Source organism: Filicampus tigris, chromosome 12 (genome assembly GCF_054856515.1).
Source record: "Filicampus tigris isolate MCC_2025a chromosome 12, RoL_Ftig_1.0, whole genome shotgun sequence".
NCBI lineage: Eukaryota > Metazoa > Chordata > Actinopteri > Syngnathiformes > Syngnathidae > Filicampus > Filicampus tigris.
This window is the reverse complement of record NC_141228.1, coordinates 12899224-12921502: the sequence shown is the minus strand read 5'-3', so window position 1 is coordinate 12921502 and position 22279 is coordinate 12899224. Positions and strand designations below refer to the sequence as shown.

Sequence of the window (22279 nt, the reverse complement as noted above, 5' to 3'; positions counted from 1 at the left end):
TCACCAGAAAGCCAAATGCCATTATCTTGAGGACGCACTCAATGGAGAAGAGAACGGTGAAGGCTGTGTTCAGATGCTTGAGGACAGCTTCGTAGGCGGGCGGGGCTGAATAATACTGAAGACACACACACAGGCAATAGGATTTAAAACACAAGTGAAATAATCTTTTGACAGCTACAGGTTGATGGAAGATTCCTCCAGAGCCAGAAATAGCAGCCAAGTCTCTTCACCCCTCATCCGCTGCACTATAAAAAGGAGTCATTCCACCGGGGGCGGCAGCCACCGTTAATGAGGTCATGCTAAATAGCAGCCCCTGGACGTTAGGGATCAATATTTAATACAGGCTGAGTCACCCTGTGTCGGTCTGTCTGAGCAGTCCAGGAAAAGAAGACAATTTGGGGAAATAAATAGCAGCAAGAGAGCTCTGGAGGAAATAAGGGCAAAACGTTGAAACGAACCAATGAAAACATCACAGGTGAGAGGTACATCTTTTTTAATTGCTGGGAGGCACACACCTCTACGTTGCAGTGCAAAAAAAACCCCCAACTTATCAGACAAATTTGTACAAAAACAATCCTTGCTCTTTTGTTAATATCACCCTTTGCTCAAGTCATCAAGGAAACCGCCTTGTTTAGGCTTCGGAGTAAAAAAATGACATTGCCTAATAAATTCTGCCTAGCAACATGTATGCCTGGCCTTTGCCAGGCATACAATCATATCACAAGAAAAAAAAAAGATTTCCCACTTAAGTTTTTTTCTTTTGTTTGGAAAATGGCTTATCAACTGACACTTAGATTTCCCATGGTTTATAATTTGCAACCTTTTGAAAACATTGTTTGAAACATACACGCGTGCAACGAGCTTATAGAGCACATTGATAAGGAACTGAGGAATACATTCAAATTAGAGAGACAAAATTAGAGACTTAAATCTCTGTGTTGAGCATACTTGAACAATTTTGCCAACGGCATCTATTAAAGAGCATGAAATAAACATATATAAATAAATATAAGTTGACTCACTTAAAAAAGTTTCATAACTCACTGCACATCAGCTCTACTGCACTTTGTCACTTTTCATTTTCAATGTACAATTCTGTTTTTTTTACAGTGACTTAAGCTTGTTGAAAAAGAGTTAGGTTTAGTACATTACCACTTAAGTTGAATTGAAAAAAAAAGTACATCAAACTGTAACAGAGATTACTGTCGTTTTCCTTGTTGTATGCCACTATCGGTTGTTATATATCGTCGCTGTCCTGTGAAAAACACTTATGTCCATCTTTTTCAATTTTCTTATGTTTACGTGAATGGTGTTTCCGCATTATAGACAGTGCATTAAATGAAAATTTAATTTTTTTTCCAAAATTGGTCATAAGTGTTTTTCACAGGACAACGACGATATTTAAAATAAGATGATGAGTGTCGGGCTGCACAATCTCTCACCTTCATCATGAGTACGATGGTGTTGAGAGCGATCATGGCCAGGACGGTGTACTCAAAAGAGGGTGAGACCACAAAATGCCACAGGCGGTACTGGAACGTGTGCCGGTTCTGAGGCATGTAACGAGTCAGCGGCTTGGCGCTGATGGCAAAGTCGATGCACGCCCTCTAAAGTGCAAAGAACAGAAAGAACAATGAAAAGGGAGAAGGGCATCAATGATTTATGCACATTGTTGCTTACCAAAAGCATGTATAGTGAGTATAAAAAGTCTACACACCCCTGTTCAAATGACAGATTTTTGTGATGTAAAAAATGAGACCAAAGATAAATATTTTTAAAACTTTCACTTTCAAGCATTATTCATATTTCTAATCAACTAACAGACATAATGTTTCTATTTATTAAAATAAAAAATCGATCAATTACGGGTCCACTCGTAAAGGAACACTACCTACAGCTACCTCATCTTTGTTACATTTTCCGAGGCAACAGCATTCAGTTCTGTGAAAATTGCCTGCACAGCCTGTTATTGTCTGCCGCTGAGCCAAATTCCTTGTTTTCTTACACCCTGAGATGGATAAATAATACAGCATATGTCTGCCATCCCTCACCTCATTCTTCTCCAGGCTGCACTCTTCCATCATCTTATCTCCCTGCTCCTGGAAGGTGATGATGATGAGGGCCACAAAGATGTTGACAAAGAAGAAAGGAAAGACCACAAAGTAGATGACGTAGAAGATGGACATCTCCATCCTGTTGCCGTGGCTCGGCCCCCTGTCCTCCTCAGTCACGTCCACCGAGTGCTGTAGCACTCTGCCGGACAACAATACAGCATTTGTTATCATCCATTTGAAGTAAAGACATCATCATTTACTTCTTTGTTCTTGAAAAATGTGCAGTGTATTTCCACTACAGTTCTGTATGTAGTTGCCTTCTTATAGAATGTTTTTATCATTGCAGTGTCAATCAAAACTAAGCATTACCGTCTTTGTGAAGGCAGAATTTATGATACTTGTATTGGATCTCATTTGCCTCCAAATATCCATTGTTTGAAGGTTTATAACACCGCAACACTGATGGTATTCATTGACTGTCAATTGTGCGTTGCGTTGATTGTTCGCATTAAGATAAACAAATTATCGAAAGTAAAGCTAGGTGGTTGTTTTAAATGCACAATGTGCATTTCTTTTTGTTTTGGTTTGGTTTGACACTAAACCTCAAATGGCAATAAATAGCTTGTCTGACATTTGTTGCTTGCTGTGTAGTGAGATGATTTCACTCCACCATATTGTGTCTAAAATTGTTATTTTTAAATAAAAGAAAAAAAAAAATGGACGAACGGTGGCTTGTATCCAGACAAACAAACAAACAAAAAAAATCTCAAGAAGATGGGTCACTTGTATCTCAACGTACAACTCTATTTAATATTGTAGAATTTTCCCAAATGCTGCGAGGTACTAATCTTCTCATCAAAGTCATTCCCTGTTCAAATGCCCCCCTGGCATTTGAAGAATGATATGATTTTAAATTATTAAATTAAACCATTTAATGGCTGTGGTTAATTTACAAGCCTTGTCAGTGAAATACAGTCTAACCTTACAGCTCGATGAATGGTAAAACCTTTATTAAATGACCTAGAGCTAGATGAATGGTAAAACCTTTCTTAAACGACTTGCATAATCATGTTTTGTTCATCAAAAGGTCTGAAGGTGAAATTGCTCCTGAATGGATGGGGCATGCAAACACTCACTGCGGCCAGCCCTCCCCGGTGGACACGGTGAAGAGAGTCAAAAGAGCCCAGACGATGTTGTCATAGTGGAACTCGTGTCTTTTCCAGTCACGTTTCTTCACCTCTTTCTTGTCCTTCCCGTAGTCTATGTAGTAACCTCTGTAGGAGAGGGCAGAAGATTGAGAAAAGTATCCAGAATTAGTAATGACAAACCTTCAACTACAGTGTGAGGTCGTCTGTCATTAAAATAACTGCTTTAAAATCACAATGCAGGTGTATGAAGGTATCACCCCATCCATTATAAGACTGACATTCTTAGCATTCACGTACATATTCTTAGGGCTATTACTCTCTAACTGATGCCTTAACGAGGACGCGGGGCCATTGGAAATATGCAAAAGAGCAACAGAGTGAGGCGAGCGAGCATTATTACTGGCAGTCCTTCGCCGTGTCCTTGGAGCTGTCGTTGCAGTAGAAGAACTTCCCCTTGAAGAGCTGCACGGCGATGACGGCAAAGATGAACATGAATAGCTTGTACACAATCAGGATGTTGAAGACGTTTTTCAGGGATGTCACCACGCAGTCGAACACCGCCTGTGGGCAGGAGAAAATAACAGTCACGTTTTCACATAGAAATGAGTGTAAAAGCGAGAGGTAACCATCCAACAGCACTTGTCCTCATTAAGGTTTTTTCAAGAATATGTTCTATGTAAGCCCACTAGTTGAAACAAGACATTCTGATAGATATTGCGTTTGTGGAATAAGAGTTAATCCACCTGTTTTTAGCCATCTCTGGGGGCAGCCATTTTGTCACTTCTGTCGACTGAAAATGACATCACAACTGCTCAGGGCCCAGGTAATGACCAATCACGGCTGACCTATTTTCTGAAGCTGAGATGTGATTGGTCGTTACCTAAGCCCTGAGCAGTTGTGATGTCATTTTCAGTCGACAGAAGTGACAAAATGGCCGCCCTCAGAGATGGCTAAAAACGAGTGCATTTTGCTGCTTAACTCATATTCCACAAACTCAAAATTAATCAGATTGCCGTGTTTCAACTAGTGGGCTTGCATAGAACATATTCTTGAAAAAAATGTGTTTGGGTTGATTCCCCCTTTAAGTGCATTTTAGATTCTCTACTTTTAAAAAATTTGCATTAAGTAAATGGATTAAGTCTTTTTTGCTCAAGCATACAGTATATACTGATCATGCAGCGTGGGCGTAGTTTTGCCACCTCTGGAAAAAAAGGAAAGATATTTTTGAAATCGGCATAAAAAATACATTTAGGGACACATGAGGCCAACTCTGATTAAAATTAGCTGTTGACCAGTGTAATCGAAACAAAACAACTTAAAAGTGGAAGCTCTGACCTTGAGTTTAGGAAGCCTCTTGATGGTCTTCAAGGGTCTGAGCACACGTAACACTCTCAACGATTTGATGGTTTTGATGTCTCTTCCTTTGTTGTTTCTGTGCAAGAAGACACAGTGTGAGCATTAAAACGAAGTAGCACAGTAAGCCTCACATTCGATGCACGTATTTCTCCTTATTTGCAACGTTTTCAACCTGACATGACATAGTTTCATCTGAAGAGCATTACCCCATCACATTGCTGCAGGCAGTCCCACAAGGTCACCATCCAGAGACAGGAGAGACAGAGAGGGTCATGCACATAAACAGTTAGAATGGAACACAGAAGATGTGCTTACGCCGCATCCAAGCAGAGCAAGACACAGCAGAAGAGCCAACAAGCAGTTTTGACATGAATACGTTTGGAGTTTACAGCCTGAATTAAACATGCAACTGACGTGAGGGCGAAGGCCACCAGAGCTCCCACCACCACTATGAAGTCCAGGATGTTCCACAGGTCTCGGAAATACGAGCCGTCGTGGAGGATCAAACCCTGGTCGATCATCTGCGGACCAACGAGGACGTCACGTGACATTTCGAAACAGAATTTTAGGAACAGGAACTATGATATTAGGGGTTTTGCCGATTAAATGCCAACATATTCTTTCTCATGAAACAGTAAACGTTGTGCAGTAGGTATGGGCAGGAAGTGAAGGACATGCATGGCTGACCGAATTTTATTATGTGTGAATTACATCCCTCTCCATCCTCTCATATGCCCATTAAGACACAGTCTGTAAGTATATATGTTGATAAGATTTATTTTCATGCTTAAAGTGCATTATTAGTGTGTTGCTACCAAATCTTATTATTTCTAACTCAATTTGGGTCTTGATGACTGTCTGACCGACTTGATGAATGATGACTGTCTGCATGGCTGACGATATTCTGTATGAATTACATCCTTCTCCATCCTCTCATCTACACATTAAGATGCTATTTCTGTAATTATTTATATGTTGATAAGGTTACATTAGTGTTAAAATTGGCTCCTGTTTCAGTTGAACACTCTCTCTGTACAGCATACATTTGTAATTTAATGTAACTCTGTCAAAGTTTTTACTTTGAAATCGTCATTTCATGGCAAAGAAAATAATGGAGCACAAGAAATGTAAGTTAAAGGTATCATGCATAGAGTAAATGATGTTTTGCTAGTAATTTATGAATATTATGGTGCTTATGCACTGCATACATATAATGGCCTAAAGCTAAATTCATCAGTTCATGCTGTTTTGCTTGTTTTTCTACTTTAAAATCCCTCTCTTCCAAATACTAATGGACAACATATTATTTTTGAAAAATAATCGCCCCATTAATCGTTAGCAGATTTTTTTTTCCTGCCAAATATTGAACTCGGCATCGGCTTAACACAGCCATTTTTCGCACTTAAAATATGTAAGAATATATTTTGCTTTTTGCGGGGGGGGCAAAATTGATTCATAACATTTCAAATTATTTCAATGGGAAAAATGCATTTGATATAAAGACAAGACAGAGTAACAAGCTTGGTCTGGGAAGAATTTTAACTAGTAAGACACTGGACTGTGAGGCACACAAGCTCCATCCGGTTCCTTAATCATTTTTCTTTGTCGATTTGTGATTGAACTCTTTTGAAATTATTATTTCCATATGTTTATTTAAAAAAAAAACAATTGCCCCAACTGGATTGCGGCAACCATTCCAGTTTGCCTACTGGCATCCTTTCACAGCAAAGGCATCTCTCTTCATTTGCCACTTACCTTAATAATCATTTCAAAGGTGAACACGCCAGTGAACACATAGTCAAAATAGCGCAGAACCTAAATGAGAGCAGAAAAAACACATAGATAGAATAAACTGAATAGAATAAACATTAAAAAGTGTCAATTTATTCTGATGGTAGGGCTCATTTCAAAGCTCAAAGTCTCTCAGCTTGTGCTTTGAAATGTAGCAATCTCTTCAAAACATAATATTAAGAGCTGAGGAAAAGAACTTGCCACCCTAATCACGATTTAATCGTCTCCCCCATTAGTTCTCAGTAGCACCACTTTGCAAAACAACTTCAGGAAATGTAGTTTTTCTCATATTTTATGCTACTTGAACTGCTGTGCAGATCAAGGGAGGCACTGCACCCCAGGGACGATGAAATTGTTCCTCAGGATAATGATTCATGACAGGCCGTGAAAAAAAAAAAAAAAAAAAAAAGTGAGTTGCCATGTATGGATGCACAAACCTTGTTCCAGTCCGAGGTGGTGGCTACGGGGTCCTCTGCGGCAAGCGCGATGCTACTTGCTGCAATGACCAGCAGGATGGACATTTCAAAGTACCTGAGGTTCACCACGTAGTGACACGCTCGACGCACCCTGAGGACGAGCAAAACACAGCAAAGAGAATGAAGCCACAGCATGCCTGAAGTTTCACAGGAAAAACAATGAACTGACTGAAACTACATTGTGGGCAATATGATTTTTGGCCCGCTAAGCTAATAAAGCTTTTATGATTTCACATCAAATTCTGGGGCCACCGGGGGCCTATTATTCCCACATTGCACCACTGTTGTTAGAACTTCAAATGAAAAGCTGTCGACGAGACACTCCCAGCCACCATGTTGCGGCACAATAGCTTGTTGTGAGAGATTATCATCAAATTATCCAATTTATCTTAATTGGGACGAATAAAATCAACGGTGATACACCCGACATATAATTTCTGAGTTCATCTATCTAGGCCAGCGATTTCATTATAGTTAGTTTTTATATCGTTTTGACTTTGCATTTTCAAATGCAGTTAGTTTGAATTAGGATTCAGGGCAGGTTTGTTAGTTTGAATATATTTTTAGATGCATCATTTTAGTTTCATTTTTATTAGTTTTACTATTAGTTTTTGTTCTTTTAATATGGGGTATTTACTGTATAATGTGCAAGATTAAAAACAGATGGATGGATGGATAGAGAGTTAGATGTATAGAAAGATAGAATGACAGATACAATAGATGGATAGAGTGAGAGCCTAGATGAAATTTAGAACCAATCCTGAAAGCTCATGTATGAAATTAAAAGTTGGAAACAACAGGTAATTTCGCAATTATACTTAAAGTTAGTTTTGTTATCGTAAAATTCAGTTTCAGTTAGTTAGTGCTCTTTTTTAAAAAAAACATTTTTTTTCATTTCATTTACAAAATTAAGGATAAGGTGTTTATTTGGGGAAGGACTTTATTTGTACAAATACATTCTATACATTACTAATTGAAATAGTGTGCCGCGAAGAGTGAAAATGCGCAAATAATGTACGCTCCCACTAAAAAGGTTTATGATTGACTATAAATCCTATTCAATAAGGGCAGCAAAGCACTACTTTGTCCAAATAAAGCTCCTCAACATTATTAAACATCGTTCCTTGGCACCAGAAAGAAGGTGGCAAAGCACTGCTTTTGTCAAAATGGAGCTTTTCAAGTAACTTCAACATAGTTCCTTGGCTTTTAATGATTTACTAAAACAATACCAGTTGAGTTTTTCAGCAAATAATGGAGGATAGGTTCCAAAAAAATCTGCAAATAGGTCAATCTGCAAATAGGTCAATCTGCAAATACGCTGCAAACATTGTCATTTATAATGATCTAATATTATGTAATAATGTCATACATCATATTTTTGTATATTTTATAAAATTTTGAAAGCTTAAAGGGAAGTCAAGTCAAAAATGTTCTTTTTAATAATGTGCTCTGTGAGCCCCTGTTAGTCTAAATATGGCATTCTGATTGATATTGTTTTTGTGGAATAAGAATTAGCAGCAAAATCCACCCGTTTTAGCCATCTCAGGGGCTGCGGTCGTTACCTAAGTCAATCAATCAATCAATCAATCACATTTTATTTATATAGCACTTTTCATACATAAAAATGCAACTCAAAGTGCTGTAAAACATCCAAAGCAAAACATTAAAAAAAAAAAAAAAAAAAAGAAAGTCCTAAGCAACTGTGATGTCATTTTCAGTCGATAGCAAGTGACAAAATGGCCATAAAATGAGTGCATTTTGCTACTTAATTCATATTCGATAAACGCAGAATGAATCAGAATGCCATTATTCACTTCTATCTTACCAGGACAATCACATATGAGAAGTTGGCCATGAGGGCTTACGGGTTGTCTGGTTTGAAGATGAACATGCTGTCAGGCGTCACATTGTTGACTGGTTTGACATCTTCAGCCTCCTCCCTCGCAGACTTGGAGGTTTCAGGGTCCTTGCTGTTAACTACAGAGGCAAGAAGGAGGGAAGAACATGCATGATGATTGTCAAGTCAGTCTAACCTGTTTGGAACAGTTTGGAACAGTTACCAGTGATAGTAGATAGCTCCATTGATGCCTCCATGTCGGGCATTTCGACAATCACGCTGGAGCTGAGCTGAGATTTATCCAAGTCTTCTTGGTTGCTCTCTTCTAAAGCAAGTGGACACGCTTCTTTTTCCTGAGGGAGCTCTGCCTGCTTTTGGACACCGGCGTGATTGTCTGGTTGCTCAGTGTCCACTCGCTCACTTTGGCCACCGTGCCTGAGGACATACACAGAAAGAGTCTCAAATTGTCAACCCCATCAAAAAAAAAAAAAAAAAAAAATCTATACTGGCATTTCCTGGAAACTTCTTAACCACAGTAATGTATGTAACATTTTTTTCAAAGCAGGGTTATGTTTGCTCCCAAAGTTGTTACTATCGGGAAAATAATCAAGTAATCAACTAATAGATCATCAAGACTGTGTAAAAGAACATTTCACTAAATGTATGACTGTGAAGGGTGCACTTCTTGACTACGACCAGCAGAGGCGCAGTTGATTCAGTCTCAACTAGTTTGCCGTGTAAAGAAGAAACAAACGTTTCTATTTACCATGATTTCTGATTTTAAATTTGATTTGTTGTTCATGGAATAAAAAATAACAATCAAGTGCAGGGCGTGTATGTACATAATATACTGTGATGAGGTGTTTATACTTTTATATGGTTTTCACAGTCATAAGCCCTCTTTGGGAAATCATAACTAAGAGGTATGATAGAAAACAGTTTGATACCATTGGTTTAAAGTCTTCAATTTATCTTAACAGGCATGATTTTGGAATGTGGGAGAAGGCTGAAGTACTTGGAGAAAACCCACACAAGCACAGAGAGAACATACAAACTTGTCAGAAGAAGAACAGAGACAAGATTCAAATCCTGACCCTCAGAATTATGAGGCTGAGGTGCTAACCAATCCACCATCCTGCTGCCCGGAAAGTTGATCATTTCTTTTAAGTGATACACAAAGATTTCTTTCCATAGAAATCCAATGTTTCAGTTCTCATGGTGGAAGTCTAGGAAAAGGAAAGTTAATGGAGCAACACAGTGAACGAGTGGTTAGCATCAGATTTGTTGAAGAATCTAAATATCCAATGGGTGGGAATGATGTTTGTCTATATGTGCCTTGCTATTGGTCGGCGACCAGTCCAGGGTGTACCAAGCCCACTGCCCAAAGTCATCTGGGATAGGTGCCCTAATCCTTATGAGGATAAGCGCGATAGAAAATACCTAAATGGGTGCAATACTTTACTAGACTATCTGTTCTCACCTGTTGTCCTCAGGATTGGATTCCTCTCTCTTCTCACTGTCCACCTCCTTGTCCTCTACCTTCGTTGGAACCCTGCTCCTTTCCCTGCTTCTCTCCCTGCTGACCGAGCGACTCGCTGAGTGGTTTCCTTTCCGAGGAGATGATCCCTGACTCCTGGCTCCGTTCTGACGATTACGCAGCGCCTTCCTGCCCCTGGTCCCGCCGGCATCACTGTTGTCCGGCGGCCTGAACTTCTTCACGGCCCTGTGCTGACGATCACCATTCAACCTGGGGCTCCTTCGCTCGCCGATCTTGTTGTGACTCTCGTCATCATCAAGGCCGGGCTCTGGTATGGACTCGGGGGGATTCTCGGGGGTAATACTCAAGGGGTCCAATATCTCAGGAGACGGCGCTGACATGGGGGGTTCGGGAATGACACCGGAGTGAACAGTTTCAAAAGTCGAAGTCTGGTTCTTGGTTGGTGATGCCATGGGCTCTGCAAGGGGGTCCGCCGGGCACCTCACACCCCCCGGTGGAGTGCTCTGCAAAGCCTTGCGGTGCAGGGACTGCGGGCACCCGTGTTGGGACTGGGCTGAGGCGGCAGGTCCGTCCTCCTCGCTAGGGCCGCTGAACAGAATCTCCCGGCTGGACATCTGGCGGTGTCTCCGCAGCTGGCTGGTCCTCTGCTCCCACACGGACATGGTCATCCTCTTTCTTCTCTCTCGCCTGGACATGAAAGCGTTAGACGGGTTGAGTGGCGGGAGAGGGCGGCCCTCCCTTAGGCTGCCCTGCGTCTCCTCCAAGGAGCGGGAATAGGTGGGTCGGCTGCGGTGGATGGCTCTTTTTCTGTACAGATAGGGCCGCCTCCTACGGCTTCCTCTGTGGACAGAAGGAGAACACATATACATTTATCACATTGAGTAGCATATTTTAGGAAAGAAAGTGGAATTCAAAATGGCCATTTGAAGATGTTTTTACTGTGTGCTTGTGCCTGATCCAGGTGTATACTAATTTTGTTTGCGTTTACAGTGGAATCTCTAAAGTCAAACAGTTCTGAGGCCGGCCGTACAAATCTGAATTTGGAATGATGTCGCACCAGCAATGGATTAATCATTTTTTCCTTGTTTTCTTTCAGAGCAGCTTTAGACGGGGTGTTAGAGAAAAAGACGCTAAGAGTAGAAGAATACACAGATGCATCCCAATAAAGTAGAATATTGTAGAAAGCTTCATTCACAACAGTTCAATTTCAGAAGTGAAACTCACAACCAATTCTTATATAAGTTCTAATTTTAAAATCATTTCATTGTTTCCTAAGTGAACCCCTGTTATTTGCGGGGGATAGAGACTGCCAATGGCAAAAATCCACAAATCTTTGACGGCCATTATAATTGCATTGAACATTTTATTTTATTCTATTTCTAAACCAAGACAAAAATGAATAAATATTGGAAAAAAAAAAAATCAGTGAATAGGTGCCTTATCCCGAATAAGCAGGGGTCCACCATATTCAAATTTCTTGAGAAGTTGAACTTTGGGTTTTCATTAGATAATATAGTAAGCTAATCAACAAAATATAAAAAATAAAATCAAGCAATATTTCACCGTGTGTCGTGAATATGCGGTGTAGTGAAACGACACTATGTTTCCTAAATATTCTCACTTATGGAGTGAGTGGACTCATTCAAATCAAAAAGGCTTCAGCATCACCACTTGCTAGCAAAATTTTAATATTTTTCAAGTTTCATTATATAAAAGTGGTTAACTTCTGTTTATACTCGTGTGACGGTTAAAAAAAATAAATTAGGTGCTTCCACCACGCAAATCCTCTTTACATATCGCTTTTGTAATTAAGGGCTTTATTTATTTATCATTATGTAATGTGACAAATTTGTTATTGTGCTTGTATGCCAGTTACAAGATCACACTGCATGTTGTTTCTATTTGCATTATTTCCTATGGGCACATTTGTTGAGCAGCATTCCGAAATGGGTCGCGTTTGACTTCAAGAGTTTCCACTGAATTTTATTAATATGAATAATGATGAAAACTGACGTGCATAGCAGATGCTGTAATCAAATGCTTAGGTAGGAACAGCAAGCCATTTAATTCCAAAATGAGATCACTGATTCACTTGATCAGTGATGATGTTTTTGCGAGAATCGCTGTGTGTGCTTTCAACAGAAAGAGTGAAATGTAGAAGGGAGTCAGAGGCATGAATATAACAAAATGTGATCTAGGGCATGAAGAAAATGACGCTGCTGTGTCTAAGTCAGTGAAGAAGGTCGAGCAGGTGTGAGTGAGACATTCAGAAAGGTGAACAGTAAGTGAGCAGTACGTGTTACTTACTGGAGCGTGGACTCTTGTGCGGTCCGTGTTATCAATGAGCGATTGGTTGAAAACAAGACATTAGTGCATTGGTGAGCAGAGACAAAACAGGCTGGGAGACACACAGCCAAAGATGCTCATTCTCCAAAAATAAACTGGAGTTATTTTTGGGAAGAATTGGGAGCCAATAACATCTCCAGAATGCATAAACTTAACCTCACATTAGTATTGCTTCAAAAATGAGGTGTGAATGTTGAGAGATGCTTCTAGCTAAACTGAATTTTGAAAGAAAGACACTGACACCCAGTAATGAGATCCTATGGAAGAGCTTTAGCAAAAGCGTGACCTTTGCAAATAACAGTGCGCAGTTTTCACTGTTTTCAACCACAATATACTTGAAATTTACCAGAACAGGCTGCTACATGTGATCATAAAATAGTGGTGAAGCAGCATGTGGCGTATTAACAATGGTAAGAAAAAAAAGTCATCATGAGGCAGCATTATTCAGTATAATTATGACAGCAGCTGTTGTGTTAATCAGACGTCTGCTCTGTACAATCTCTCCTATTTCTAACGAGGAATGAATCAGAAACACAACCCCTGGTGTTTCATAGTCTTAATTACAGTCATGTGGAAAATATTGCCACAGCACATAATAATAACATGCTGTGTTGATATCTCTCTGATTGAGCATTTTTCTCTTTTGCTTTGTAAAGACAGAATACCTCCGATACAGCTCTTACATTGGATCTCATCTCTCAGCATATCAAGAGCATGCAAATATAACAACTTGTGGGGAGTGGACGACAAAGAGATGGCTTCAGATTCTGATTTGCCACGTATGTAAGTGCTTTAAAGCAATGCCAGAGCATCAATACCACGATGCACATTATGTATAAAATGGACTGCAACTGCCGTACTAAGAAGCCCATAGAGGAGCTGAGTCTCCAGTACCATGTCTGTCTTATGCCAAGCCCCATGAATGAGTAACATAATGTGCATTGAAGAAGAAATGTATTATTTCTTTTTAATCCCATTTAATTAAGTCATTACTATACAATTTTACAAGTATCATATTGTAGACTTCTATTTTTTAAGTCAAAAAACACATTACAATTTGTTTTCGTTTTTTGAGGCAATCTGGAATGGATTAATGGCATTTTCTCTCTATCGTTTCTCACATCTCAAGGCACCACCATAGTGCATTTTAGGCTCGTCCACAAATCTTTTTGAGTAGCGTATATCAAAAATAATAAATGCACAGTTGCAATCGTGCCAATGCTTGCCTCTCATCATTCACATTTTGGGGGATTTGTTTACTCTGATATTCTCGGATTTGATCAAAAGAGACTTCAACTCACACAAACTCTTAATACTTTGGTGTGTGTCTCCACTGGAGCCAAGCGACACATTGACAAACAAGATGGCTGCCGTATCGGATCAATTAGAAAACAGTCATAAACGTTGAGAGCACAACAATGATCACAGGGCATCTTGGATTTTCACAGTTAACAGCATGTGTACACAAAAACAACACAACAACACAGAGATGGGTTTGTACATCAAACACAGCCAGGTGTATTATGTTTACAAAGTTTTGGCACAAAGTATCTGGATGCAGCTATAATCATGACCACCACCTCCAAGCATTGACACATCCTCAGGTCATGCTTGGCCAACTTAATGCGTGAATTCAGGTAGAAGCACGATATTCCGAGGAGGGTGCACGACGGACGAGCAATTCAAAGTCTGACAACGTCTCAGCAAGGGTGTTGGAATTTATGATTTTCTTCCTATTATCATGCCAACCAAACACATGCAGAAAATTTATCTTCAGCCTCCATCCGACACGCCGCAACTTCTTATTTTTATCTCCTGCCGCCACGCAAGTTTCTTCAAGGTCAGCAGTGCACTGGCTACTGAAATGAGATAAAGTTCAGAGCGTCCTCTGTGCATACAGATGCCGGCGTATTCCTGTCTTGTCTTTCGGTCGTGACGAGCATCCGTCACGCTAGCTCAACTCAACCTAATGCACATTTCTTCTTTTCTAGCCTGTGCCATTTCGTTTTGAGTGAAAATAAAAAGGAAAAGGGGGAAAAAAAAAAGTATTTTACATGCCCATTCAACAAATGTGTTTCTCGTGCATATAGAGTAAAAGGCAGGCTACAATCCTGTCATGCACATGCGCATCCACCACTGCAGACGACACGCTCTATGGTCAATATTGCCATCTGAAAACCTGACTGCCGAGGAACTATTTTTACCATTAATGTGGCCTATAACCTGTATAACTCAGTTCCATTCTATTTTGCTCTTTTTGAGAGGATAAGTGAAAAATAAACAACTGGAATAATGTGGAAGCACAGGTGCGCACACCCTCTTAAAACTGGGATGTTGCTGCGTTCAGAATTAACTATTTAAAGTGCCTCTACATCATAAAACTCATTGTACGGTATAAATATTTCTGGACCTCACAGCACATTCAACACAAATTTCGACGCAAAAAAGATAAAGTGGGATTAAAAAACTGAGGTTAAAGAAAAAAATAGGATTCAAATTGATAGTGAGCACAACATTTGATTTTAGCGCAATGGGGAAAAAAACAGCAAGACTGATCTGAAGTGCACGGATCCTGATCCAGAATGATGCAGCTCTCATGTCCAGTAAAAATACTGTATCAGTATGTCTATCAGCATACTGAATAAGTATATTTATTTGTCTTTCCTCCGATGGCCCAGGGGATATTTCACAATGCCAATGCCAGAACTGCCTGGAATTTTGACAGGAAGAATCAGGATGAGACATTATTTGACTATTGACAGCGTCCTGTCACAATCACCATCAATAACAGACCACGGTCCAACATTTGTGTCATAAACCTGGACAAACAATGTCCCCACAAAGACAATACATCATAAAGATCAAACGGGGTCCGGTCTTATTATTGATAATGGGCCAAGTCATGCATCATTTTCCACACTAAACAACAATATTTCTGACTAAAGACCCTACGGGACACAACAAGTGCACTGTTAACCTATTTTGTTATGAATATCCAAGGAGAAAAGGACTAAGAGTGAGATTACATGCCAACAAGTCTGTGCCCAAGCCTCGGGTCTCAAGCCTCCATCCATAACGACTTCATCAAACTAGTCAGTCGTGTGGGTTAAGTTCTACAGTATATGGACGCTCACTGCAGTGGGGGAGGCAGAAGATGAGGAGGGAGACAGAGGGAGGCGATGTGGAGGTCAGGCAGAAGGAGGACTTACTCTGAAGACATGAAGGAGGAGAGTGGGCCGACCTCCTTCGCCTTCTGGAGAGCATGCTTCTGGTTGAAAGCAGCCTCGGCTTCCTCCTCGTCCTAAGAGCAAATACAGAGTCAACTATGATTTTTCTTTTTGAGCCAATAGCCGCAAATCCATGTGATGGGTGGAGAAAATAAGAAGCTACACCATCTAATGATATCCAACGCAAGAGTATTACCTGTGAAACATATATCTCTCTGAAGTGTCAGAACTGAGCAATATTATCTTTGGAACGGTCACATTTTTGATGCATTGGATCACATTAAATTTCTATTAATGTTATGATCAGTGTTTATTGGGCTTTACCTTAGTGAGCTCTTGTGCATTCGCCAGGTTGTCCACAGCAATGGCCAAGAAGACATTCAGCAGAGTGTCTGGTCAAACTTGAGTTAAGGTCAATGCTATTAACTCATTCAATGCCATTGGCGGATTTATTTGTCTTTTCACAGTCCAGCCATTCAATCCCAGAAACGTATTTATATTTTTTTTTTCTCCACATTTTTCAAACGTTAGGGTAAAAGAGGGCCTGGCAGTGAATGAGTTAATGTTATTACATCAACAACAAGAAAAACACTGGTGGAGAATCAGGCCAGTAGCATCTTGTTCTGTTGAATTGTCATTATATCCCCTCGCTGGAGTGAGAAGTGAGTGCATTTGTTTGCCACTGAGATAATGAATTAATGGGACCACAAATTATCCTGTAGCTTCAATAATCAAACACTGTTGTAAAGCTGAAACTTGAAACTAGGAGGAGGAGGAGGAAAAGTAAAGGAAGAGGATACAGTTCCCAAACAAGGTGAGGACGATGAAGTATATTGAAGACCACATGCCAGATTTGACTCCCCCCTGAGAGCGAATACCGTTGTACATCACCTCATTCCAGTCCTCGCCAGTCAGGATCTGAGAAACAAGAACAAACAAACAAAACGCCAGTACAGTTTATTGACAAACGTTTCAGAGTAACAGGATTTAATAACTTTCGCATGACATTGATGAGCAGACCTGAAAGACGGTCATGATGGCGGCAGGGAAAGTATCAAAGTTTGTGGGGGTGTAGTCCTCAAAGATGAACCTGCGGGGACCCAGAAAATTTAGACAAAGTTTGTATTTAAAGAGCAGACTGGAGACTTAATTAACATCTCGAGAATAACTTTGTAGGCTATAAAACATAGTGCGAAGAGAGACATTAAGCTTATTCTAAATAAAGGATTGTACACTAAACTATTAAAGCACCATTATGCTGTCATTTTACCGTGTTGAAAAAAACCACAGTAATGCTGCAATTTATTTTAAAAGGGACACTGGTAACAAAAAATGCTTGCAATAACTCCACGTTTTTTAACAGCGAAGACAATTTGGAGTTTTGTTATTTTAGCGAGAAACATGAAGTGAATGCACATAATTTGCTTCAGGTGACTTGAGTTTTGGTAAATATGATTTGCTGACTGCAAGAGTAAATCTTTTTACCCAAGCACAATTTCTTGGATGCAAAGATGGACTTCTACTTGTTACCTGCCACCGAAGAGTTGCATGCCCAGAAGAGCAAAGACGACGATGAAGAGGAAAAGGAGGAAGATGAGGGAGATAATGGACTTCATGGAGTTCATCAGCGACACCACCAGGTTCCTCAGAGACGCCCAGTACCTTGATAGGAAATCAAACAGTTACGGGAAGAAGGAATGGATCGGGTTTTTCTGTCAATAACCAAGGAAATAAGCACTAACTTGGTGATTTTGAAGATCCTTAGTAGACGAAGAGCACGCAGGACGCTGATGCCAAAGGAAGTGCCCGGCCTGAAGACACCCCAAAGTACTTCAAAGATGCTGCCAACAATCACCTGTGGACGTACAAGGACAGGAAATGAAGATTTTGTTGAAGAAAAGTAGTGATTGAGGAGAAGGAGATGGAGCACTGACGCTGCAATCGAAGCAGTTGAAAGAGGAGTGGAAGTAGTCGCGTGGGCCCAAGCTGTACATCTTCAGGAACATCTCAGTCAGGAACAGCGCAAGGAACAAGAACTCTGCATAGTCTGGAGCAGCAACGGACACACTTCGATTAGCATGATGAAATTATGCAGTGACTTTAAAGCAGTGGTGAGCAAGCAAGGCATACACTAGCACTAACCTACATTTCCAACCTAAATTGCAATGTTTTCCTTAAAATTGTATTCATTTATTCCCAACAATTTCTTTTGTAAATCTAATCTGCTTTGGCTCTTCAGAATCAGTGGCGCCAGATGATGTAATTTATGTTAACAATGGGAGTGTTTCTTTGATCGATCAGATTTGAAATGCATCCTCGCAGAGTCGGTGAGATGGCCCACAATAATGTCAACATACTGAAGTTCCGTCCTCTGATTTGTAGGTCAGAACAAAACTTGTCTCAGCCAAATTCGACTTATGATAAACATCTGTAGTGATTTGCACACATGAACATATTTAATAATCCTCTTGTCGAGTGAGTACAGACCGAAACTGATACACCTCTGAAAAAGTTAATAATTGTCTATAGGTGCCACACGATGGCAGAAAAGCACAACAGTACTGTATATGAAGGTACTCAACTCACTTCAACATAGTTCCTTGGGATGAAACTGATACAAGATGGCACCAAGTAATTCTTTTGGATTAGACATGGCTTTGTCTTGGACACAAAAATTGAAAAAGTGAGGTTTTTAAGCGAAAAATAGAGCATAGGTTCTAAAAAAAAAAAAAAAAGTGAGAATGTCAATCCACAAATAACGCGAGGGAATACTGTATGATGCATTGAAATGATTTTTTAAACTTATTTTCTCATGTTATTAGATAAATATTTATCAATTCGCCAGATGTTGTGTGCTGTTAAAATGGTAGCTTAATGATGGCCAATAAAGTTGATTCTGATTAAGTCCCATAAGCCCCCACTGAAGCCCAGCTACCAAATTCATGGCCCTCCCTAGCTTTAACCCAATCGGAAAGCGTGACTCACACAGAAAATTGGACAACCAGAGTGGCTGGTTGTGGTGTACAATAGCCACACATAGCGTGTTGAGAGCCACCAGGCCCAGCACCGTCCAGTAGAATGTGTGCGTCTTCACCACGCGGCGGATGGAGATGCGCAGGAGGCGTTCCTTGCGGCGAAAATACACGGCGGGGCCTCGTCTGCCACTCCTGAAGCTTTCTCTGGCCATGGGGATGCCTTGAGGGTAGGTAGAAAGAAGCGCCGATGTCCTGCTGCTCGACTTGAGATAAAGATGGTCACCCGACAAAATCGGCAAGACGTCCACTCACCCACAGAGGAAATGTCGGCATATTGTTCCTCCCCTGTACCCCGATGCGGCGACTCCATGCCTCTCTTTTTTATAGTGGTGGCTCTCTTCAGCACTTCACATGGAGCGGTATCAACACAACAAACGGATCAGTAAAACGCTTGTATGTGCAGGTGCTGAACCAAGGCTGTACATACTGGATATGTATATATATATATATATATATATATTAGTTATTTAAAACAGGGAATAGAAAATACAGAAAATTACTTTTGGGTCATCTGTTAAGTGATTAATAAATTTAATGGCAATACATTTTCATTTCTTGAATTAAATAATGAAAAATACTACTCTTAACCAGCACTTTTAGCACAAAAAAAGTTGAAATAGGTGAGAACAGATGAGATGAAATTCCGAGATCTCTTTTCGCAAAGTTCAATGACAACATCTGTCGCACAAAACTCTCATCTTTAAACACCTTCATGCAAAACAAGTCAAGAAAACACACGTGTTATCAGAGGATGCAACCCAACCACAAACACAATGAGACAACTGACATTAAGGACCGCTTATACGCGTGACACGCTAATAATGCCAGTATAGTTTTTGCTGAAGGGGAAAAGTTCATTCAAGCTCATTTGCATTGCAGTTGAAGGAGACCAAAACAGCAAAAGTTTTAATGTTCACTTAATGATCCAAACAGCTGAATGCCATTTGATGATACGCCCATAGCAAACCATGCTCCGAGGCAGTTTGGCAGGCCATGCAAATCCGTGGATTATTCATTCTTTCCATTCACGACTGGCAATGGGAAAATGAAAAATGAAAAAGTGACTCACTATTTTGTTATTTGTTTTTAAAACTAAAACAAAAACAAAAAAAATCATATATTTTTCACATTTAAATTCTTGGCTCAGATCAAAAATATGACAATGAAAACCGGGCCACAGGACTGAGATTGTTTTAATAATTAATTGGTCATGGTCACAAGACCCAAAAGTTAGGTTTTAGTTATAGTTTAATTTATTTCTTATTTTGTGTCTAGAACAATTAAAGATGCTCAGACACAAACATTTTACAAGACACAAAAATAAACAGGTAATGGACATTAGTAAAGATATGTTAGCTTTAGCCATCCCAATCAGTCTGTACCATGGCCAGGATCCAACAAATGATATTATTACCAGTCAGAACCAGTTTTTAAACATTTCCCTTCTGCTCATCCTAGTTGCTCCTCATGGTACCGACTTTCTGAAGCCACACTTGTTGTACCATAACTATAATGTGACCCTGGACAAAAAACAGTTTGAAACCCTTGTTGTAAACGATACATACTGTAATTGTTCATGTTGTTATGGCTAATATGGTTAATTGTTACAAATGTAAGTACCTTTACTAGGGGTTAGACAAACTAGTCCATGAGTTGACTTAACTACTTTGGGTCGACGTTTAGGGCAAGGAATCGACTAATCACCAACCACATGTTCTCCTCTTCCAACCTTTGACGCGCTCTGAGGAGCTGCGAAATGTCTGGCCAACAGTGCGACACAATCTTTGTAAGTATGCGCAGGTGTGAGAGAGTACGAAAAATGTGCTGCTTGTGGATGAGCAGGGCGGTTAGCCTCGTGTCGCGAGCTTCAACTGGTCTAATTACTGCTGATCTTCATAGCAGTGGGACAACAGGATAGTTGGGGAACACTGCATTGTAATGAAAAAAATGTATTTGACGTTGTCGACTAATTAACTTCCCCTTGACTTTCTTCAAATTTGCGATGACTAAAAAAAAAAAAAAAAAAAAAAAATCCTTAATTGTACAATGTCATATTTGTAGCGATGTTGCTTACCAAACCTTTGGATCACATAAAGCCGACCAATTAAACATTAAAATCAAACTCAGTCTTGCGGCCCGTTTTTCAGTTGAAAATAAACAACAAAATAATGAGTCGCTCTTTCATTTTTCGATTGTCAAGCAAAAAATGGAAAGAACGAATGATACACAAATTGGTGCACTTGTTGGAAGATGCATTCTCATTCATTTTCACGGAGAGTCGACGTGCATGCCAGAGTGCGTGTGATGAGGGTAATTTGACCTTTCGGTGTTGGTTGGACGTGTTTATCATTTCATCCTGTCCTGATGTGCCCTCCCTATTTGCCTTTCTCTATTGCGTGAATATACTGCTCAATATTTGCTTACAGACTTTTTTTAAATAGGCATCTAATCAAACACACACACACTGTTTGCTATAGGTGTGAAACACACACTCGCTATGCACAAGCACTTGCATTCCACTTATTTTTCCCAGCCAGGTGGTTGTCAAGGCAATGGCAGAGCACCACCTCTCTTTTCAATTAAAGCGATCAGAGCAATTGCATTCATCTCATCATAACAGCTGGTGCCACTATCGAACAACACTGGAAAAGTTCATCCCGCGTGTGCATGTGCGCGCATGTGGCAAATGGCGTGCTGAAGTTGAAGAGGCAGCGAGCAGATGAGAGGAGGGGGTGCTCACCATAGGCGCCGCCTGCGCTCCACTCAGGGAGCCTCCTGAGAGCTGCCAATCAATCAACATTTAATAAAAGTCCTGCTGCTTCAGTGAGGAGGAAAGGTCACAGTCATGAGAGTAGGCACCCGGCTTCCCATTGGCTAACGTGCCATGATGAGCGCAAACGTTGTGCCATCGGTGGTTTCATAATGACTTGCGAGTGCTATCAACAGTGGCGACTCAGCATTATTGGAAGATGACACTCTTTATCTTCCTGTGCAACATGGATTTTACATTTAATGCAGAGCGGAACGGCCAACGAGGAGTGGCTGACCAATGATTATTTTTTGAGACTAATAAATATGGTTGAATAATACGTGATGCAAATGTGTGTGTTGTTGTTGTCTGTGTGATTTACTTAAGTTGGAATATTGTAGGGATTTTCATTTATTTCAGTAGTTCAATTCAAAAACGAAAACTTGTTTATTGTGTAGGCTCATAAAACACACGTGAAAGTAATTATCCAAAGGCCAATTCTTATATAATTTGAAAATTCAAATTGATTGATTGTTTCTTGAGATGGTGAATTTGGGGTTTTGGTTTTCTTCAAAATCATACAAAACGAAATCATGTTTTTTTTCATGTTTTGTGTCGTTAATCTATCTGAGGGGTAAACAACATGGCACCATGAGCAGACCACGGCCATGTTCTAAGAAAAGCTCCCCTGCGACGGGACATTGTGATTTCCTAGGAAGGGTGTAGAAGTGATCGTTTGAAAATGTAAACGCGAGCAGAGCT

The 22279-nt window shown here is 40.1% G+C and overlaps 1 protein-coding gene across 6 annotated transcripts in view; it reads right to left on the bottom strand.

The window, feature by feature from the left end:
- cacna1ea (calcium channel, voltage-dependent, R type, alpha 1E subunit a) overlaps positions 1-22279 on the bottom strand; it is a 98853-nt gene that overhangs the window by 16668 nt on the left and 59906 nt on the right. For 2 of the 6 annotated variants that reach the window (XM_086046273.1, XM_086046272.1), the window contains exons 12-33: positions 21509-21550; positions 19021-19113; positions 18719-18928; positions 17668-17780; positions 17476-17588; positions 17264-17395; positions 16754-16823; positions 16534-16651; positions 16058-16125; positions 15716-15807; positions 10143-11000; positions 8886-9097; positions 8691-8802; positions 6787-6916; positions 6314-6373; positions 4973-5079; positions 4538-4634; positions 3603-3763; positions 3191-3328; positions 2052-2253; positions 1443-1607; positions 5-115 (exon numbers count right to left, since the gene is read on the bottom strand). In XM_086046273.1, the coding sequence (XP_085902399.1) occupies positions 5-115; positions 1443-1607; positions 2052-2253; positions 3191-3328; positions 3603-3763; positions 4538-4634; positions 4973-5079; positions 6314-6373; positions 6787-6916; positions 8691-8802; positions 8886-9097; positions 10143-11000; positions 15716-15807; positions 16058-16125; positions 16534-16651; positions 16754-16823; positions 17264-17395; positions 17476-17588; positions 17668-17780; positions 18719-18928; positions 19021-19113; positions 21509-21550 (3404 nt within the window). The remainder of the gene's footprint in view (positions 1-4; positions 116-1442; positions 1608-2051; positions 2254-3190; positions 3329-3602; positions 3764-4537; positions 4635-4972; positions 5080-6313; positions 6374-6786; positions 6917-8690; positions 8803-8885; positions 9098-10142; positions 11001-15715; positions 15808-16057; positions 16126-16533; positions 16652-16753; positions 16824-17263; positions 17396-17475; positions 17589-17667; positions 17781-18718; positions 18929-19020; positions 19114-21508; positions 21551-22279) is intronic. The other 4 variants (XM_086046277.1, XM_086046276.1, XM_086046275.1 and 1 more) reach the window with 3 other exon arrangements.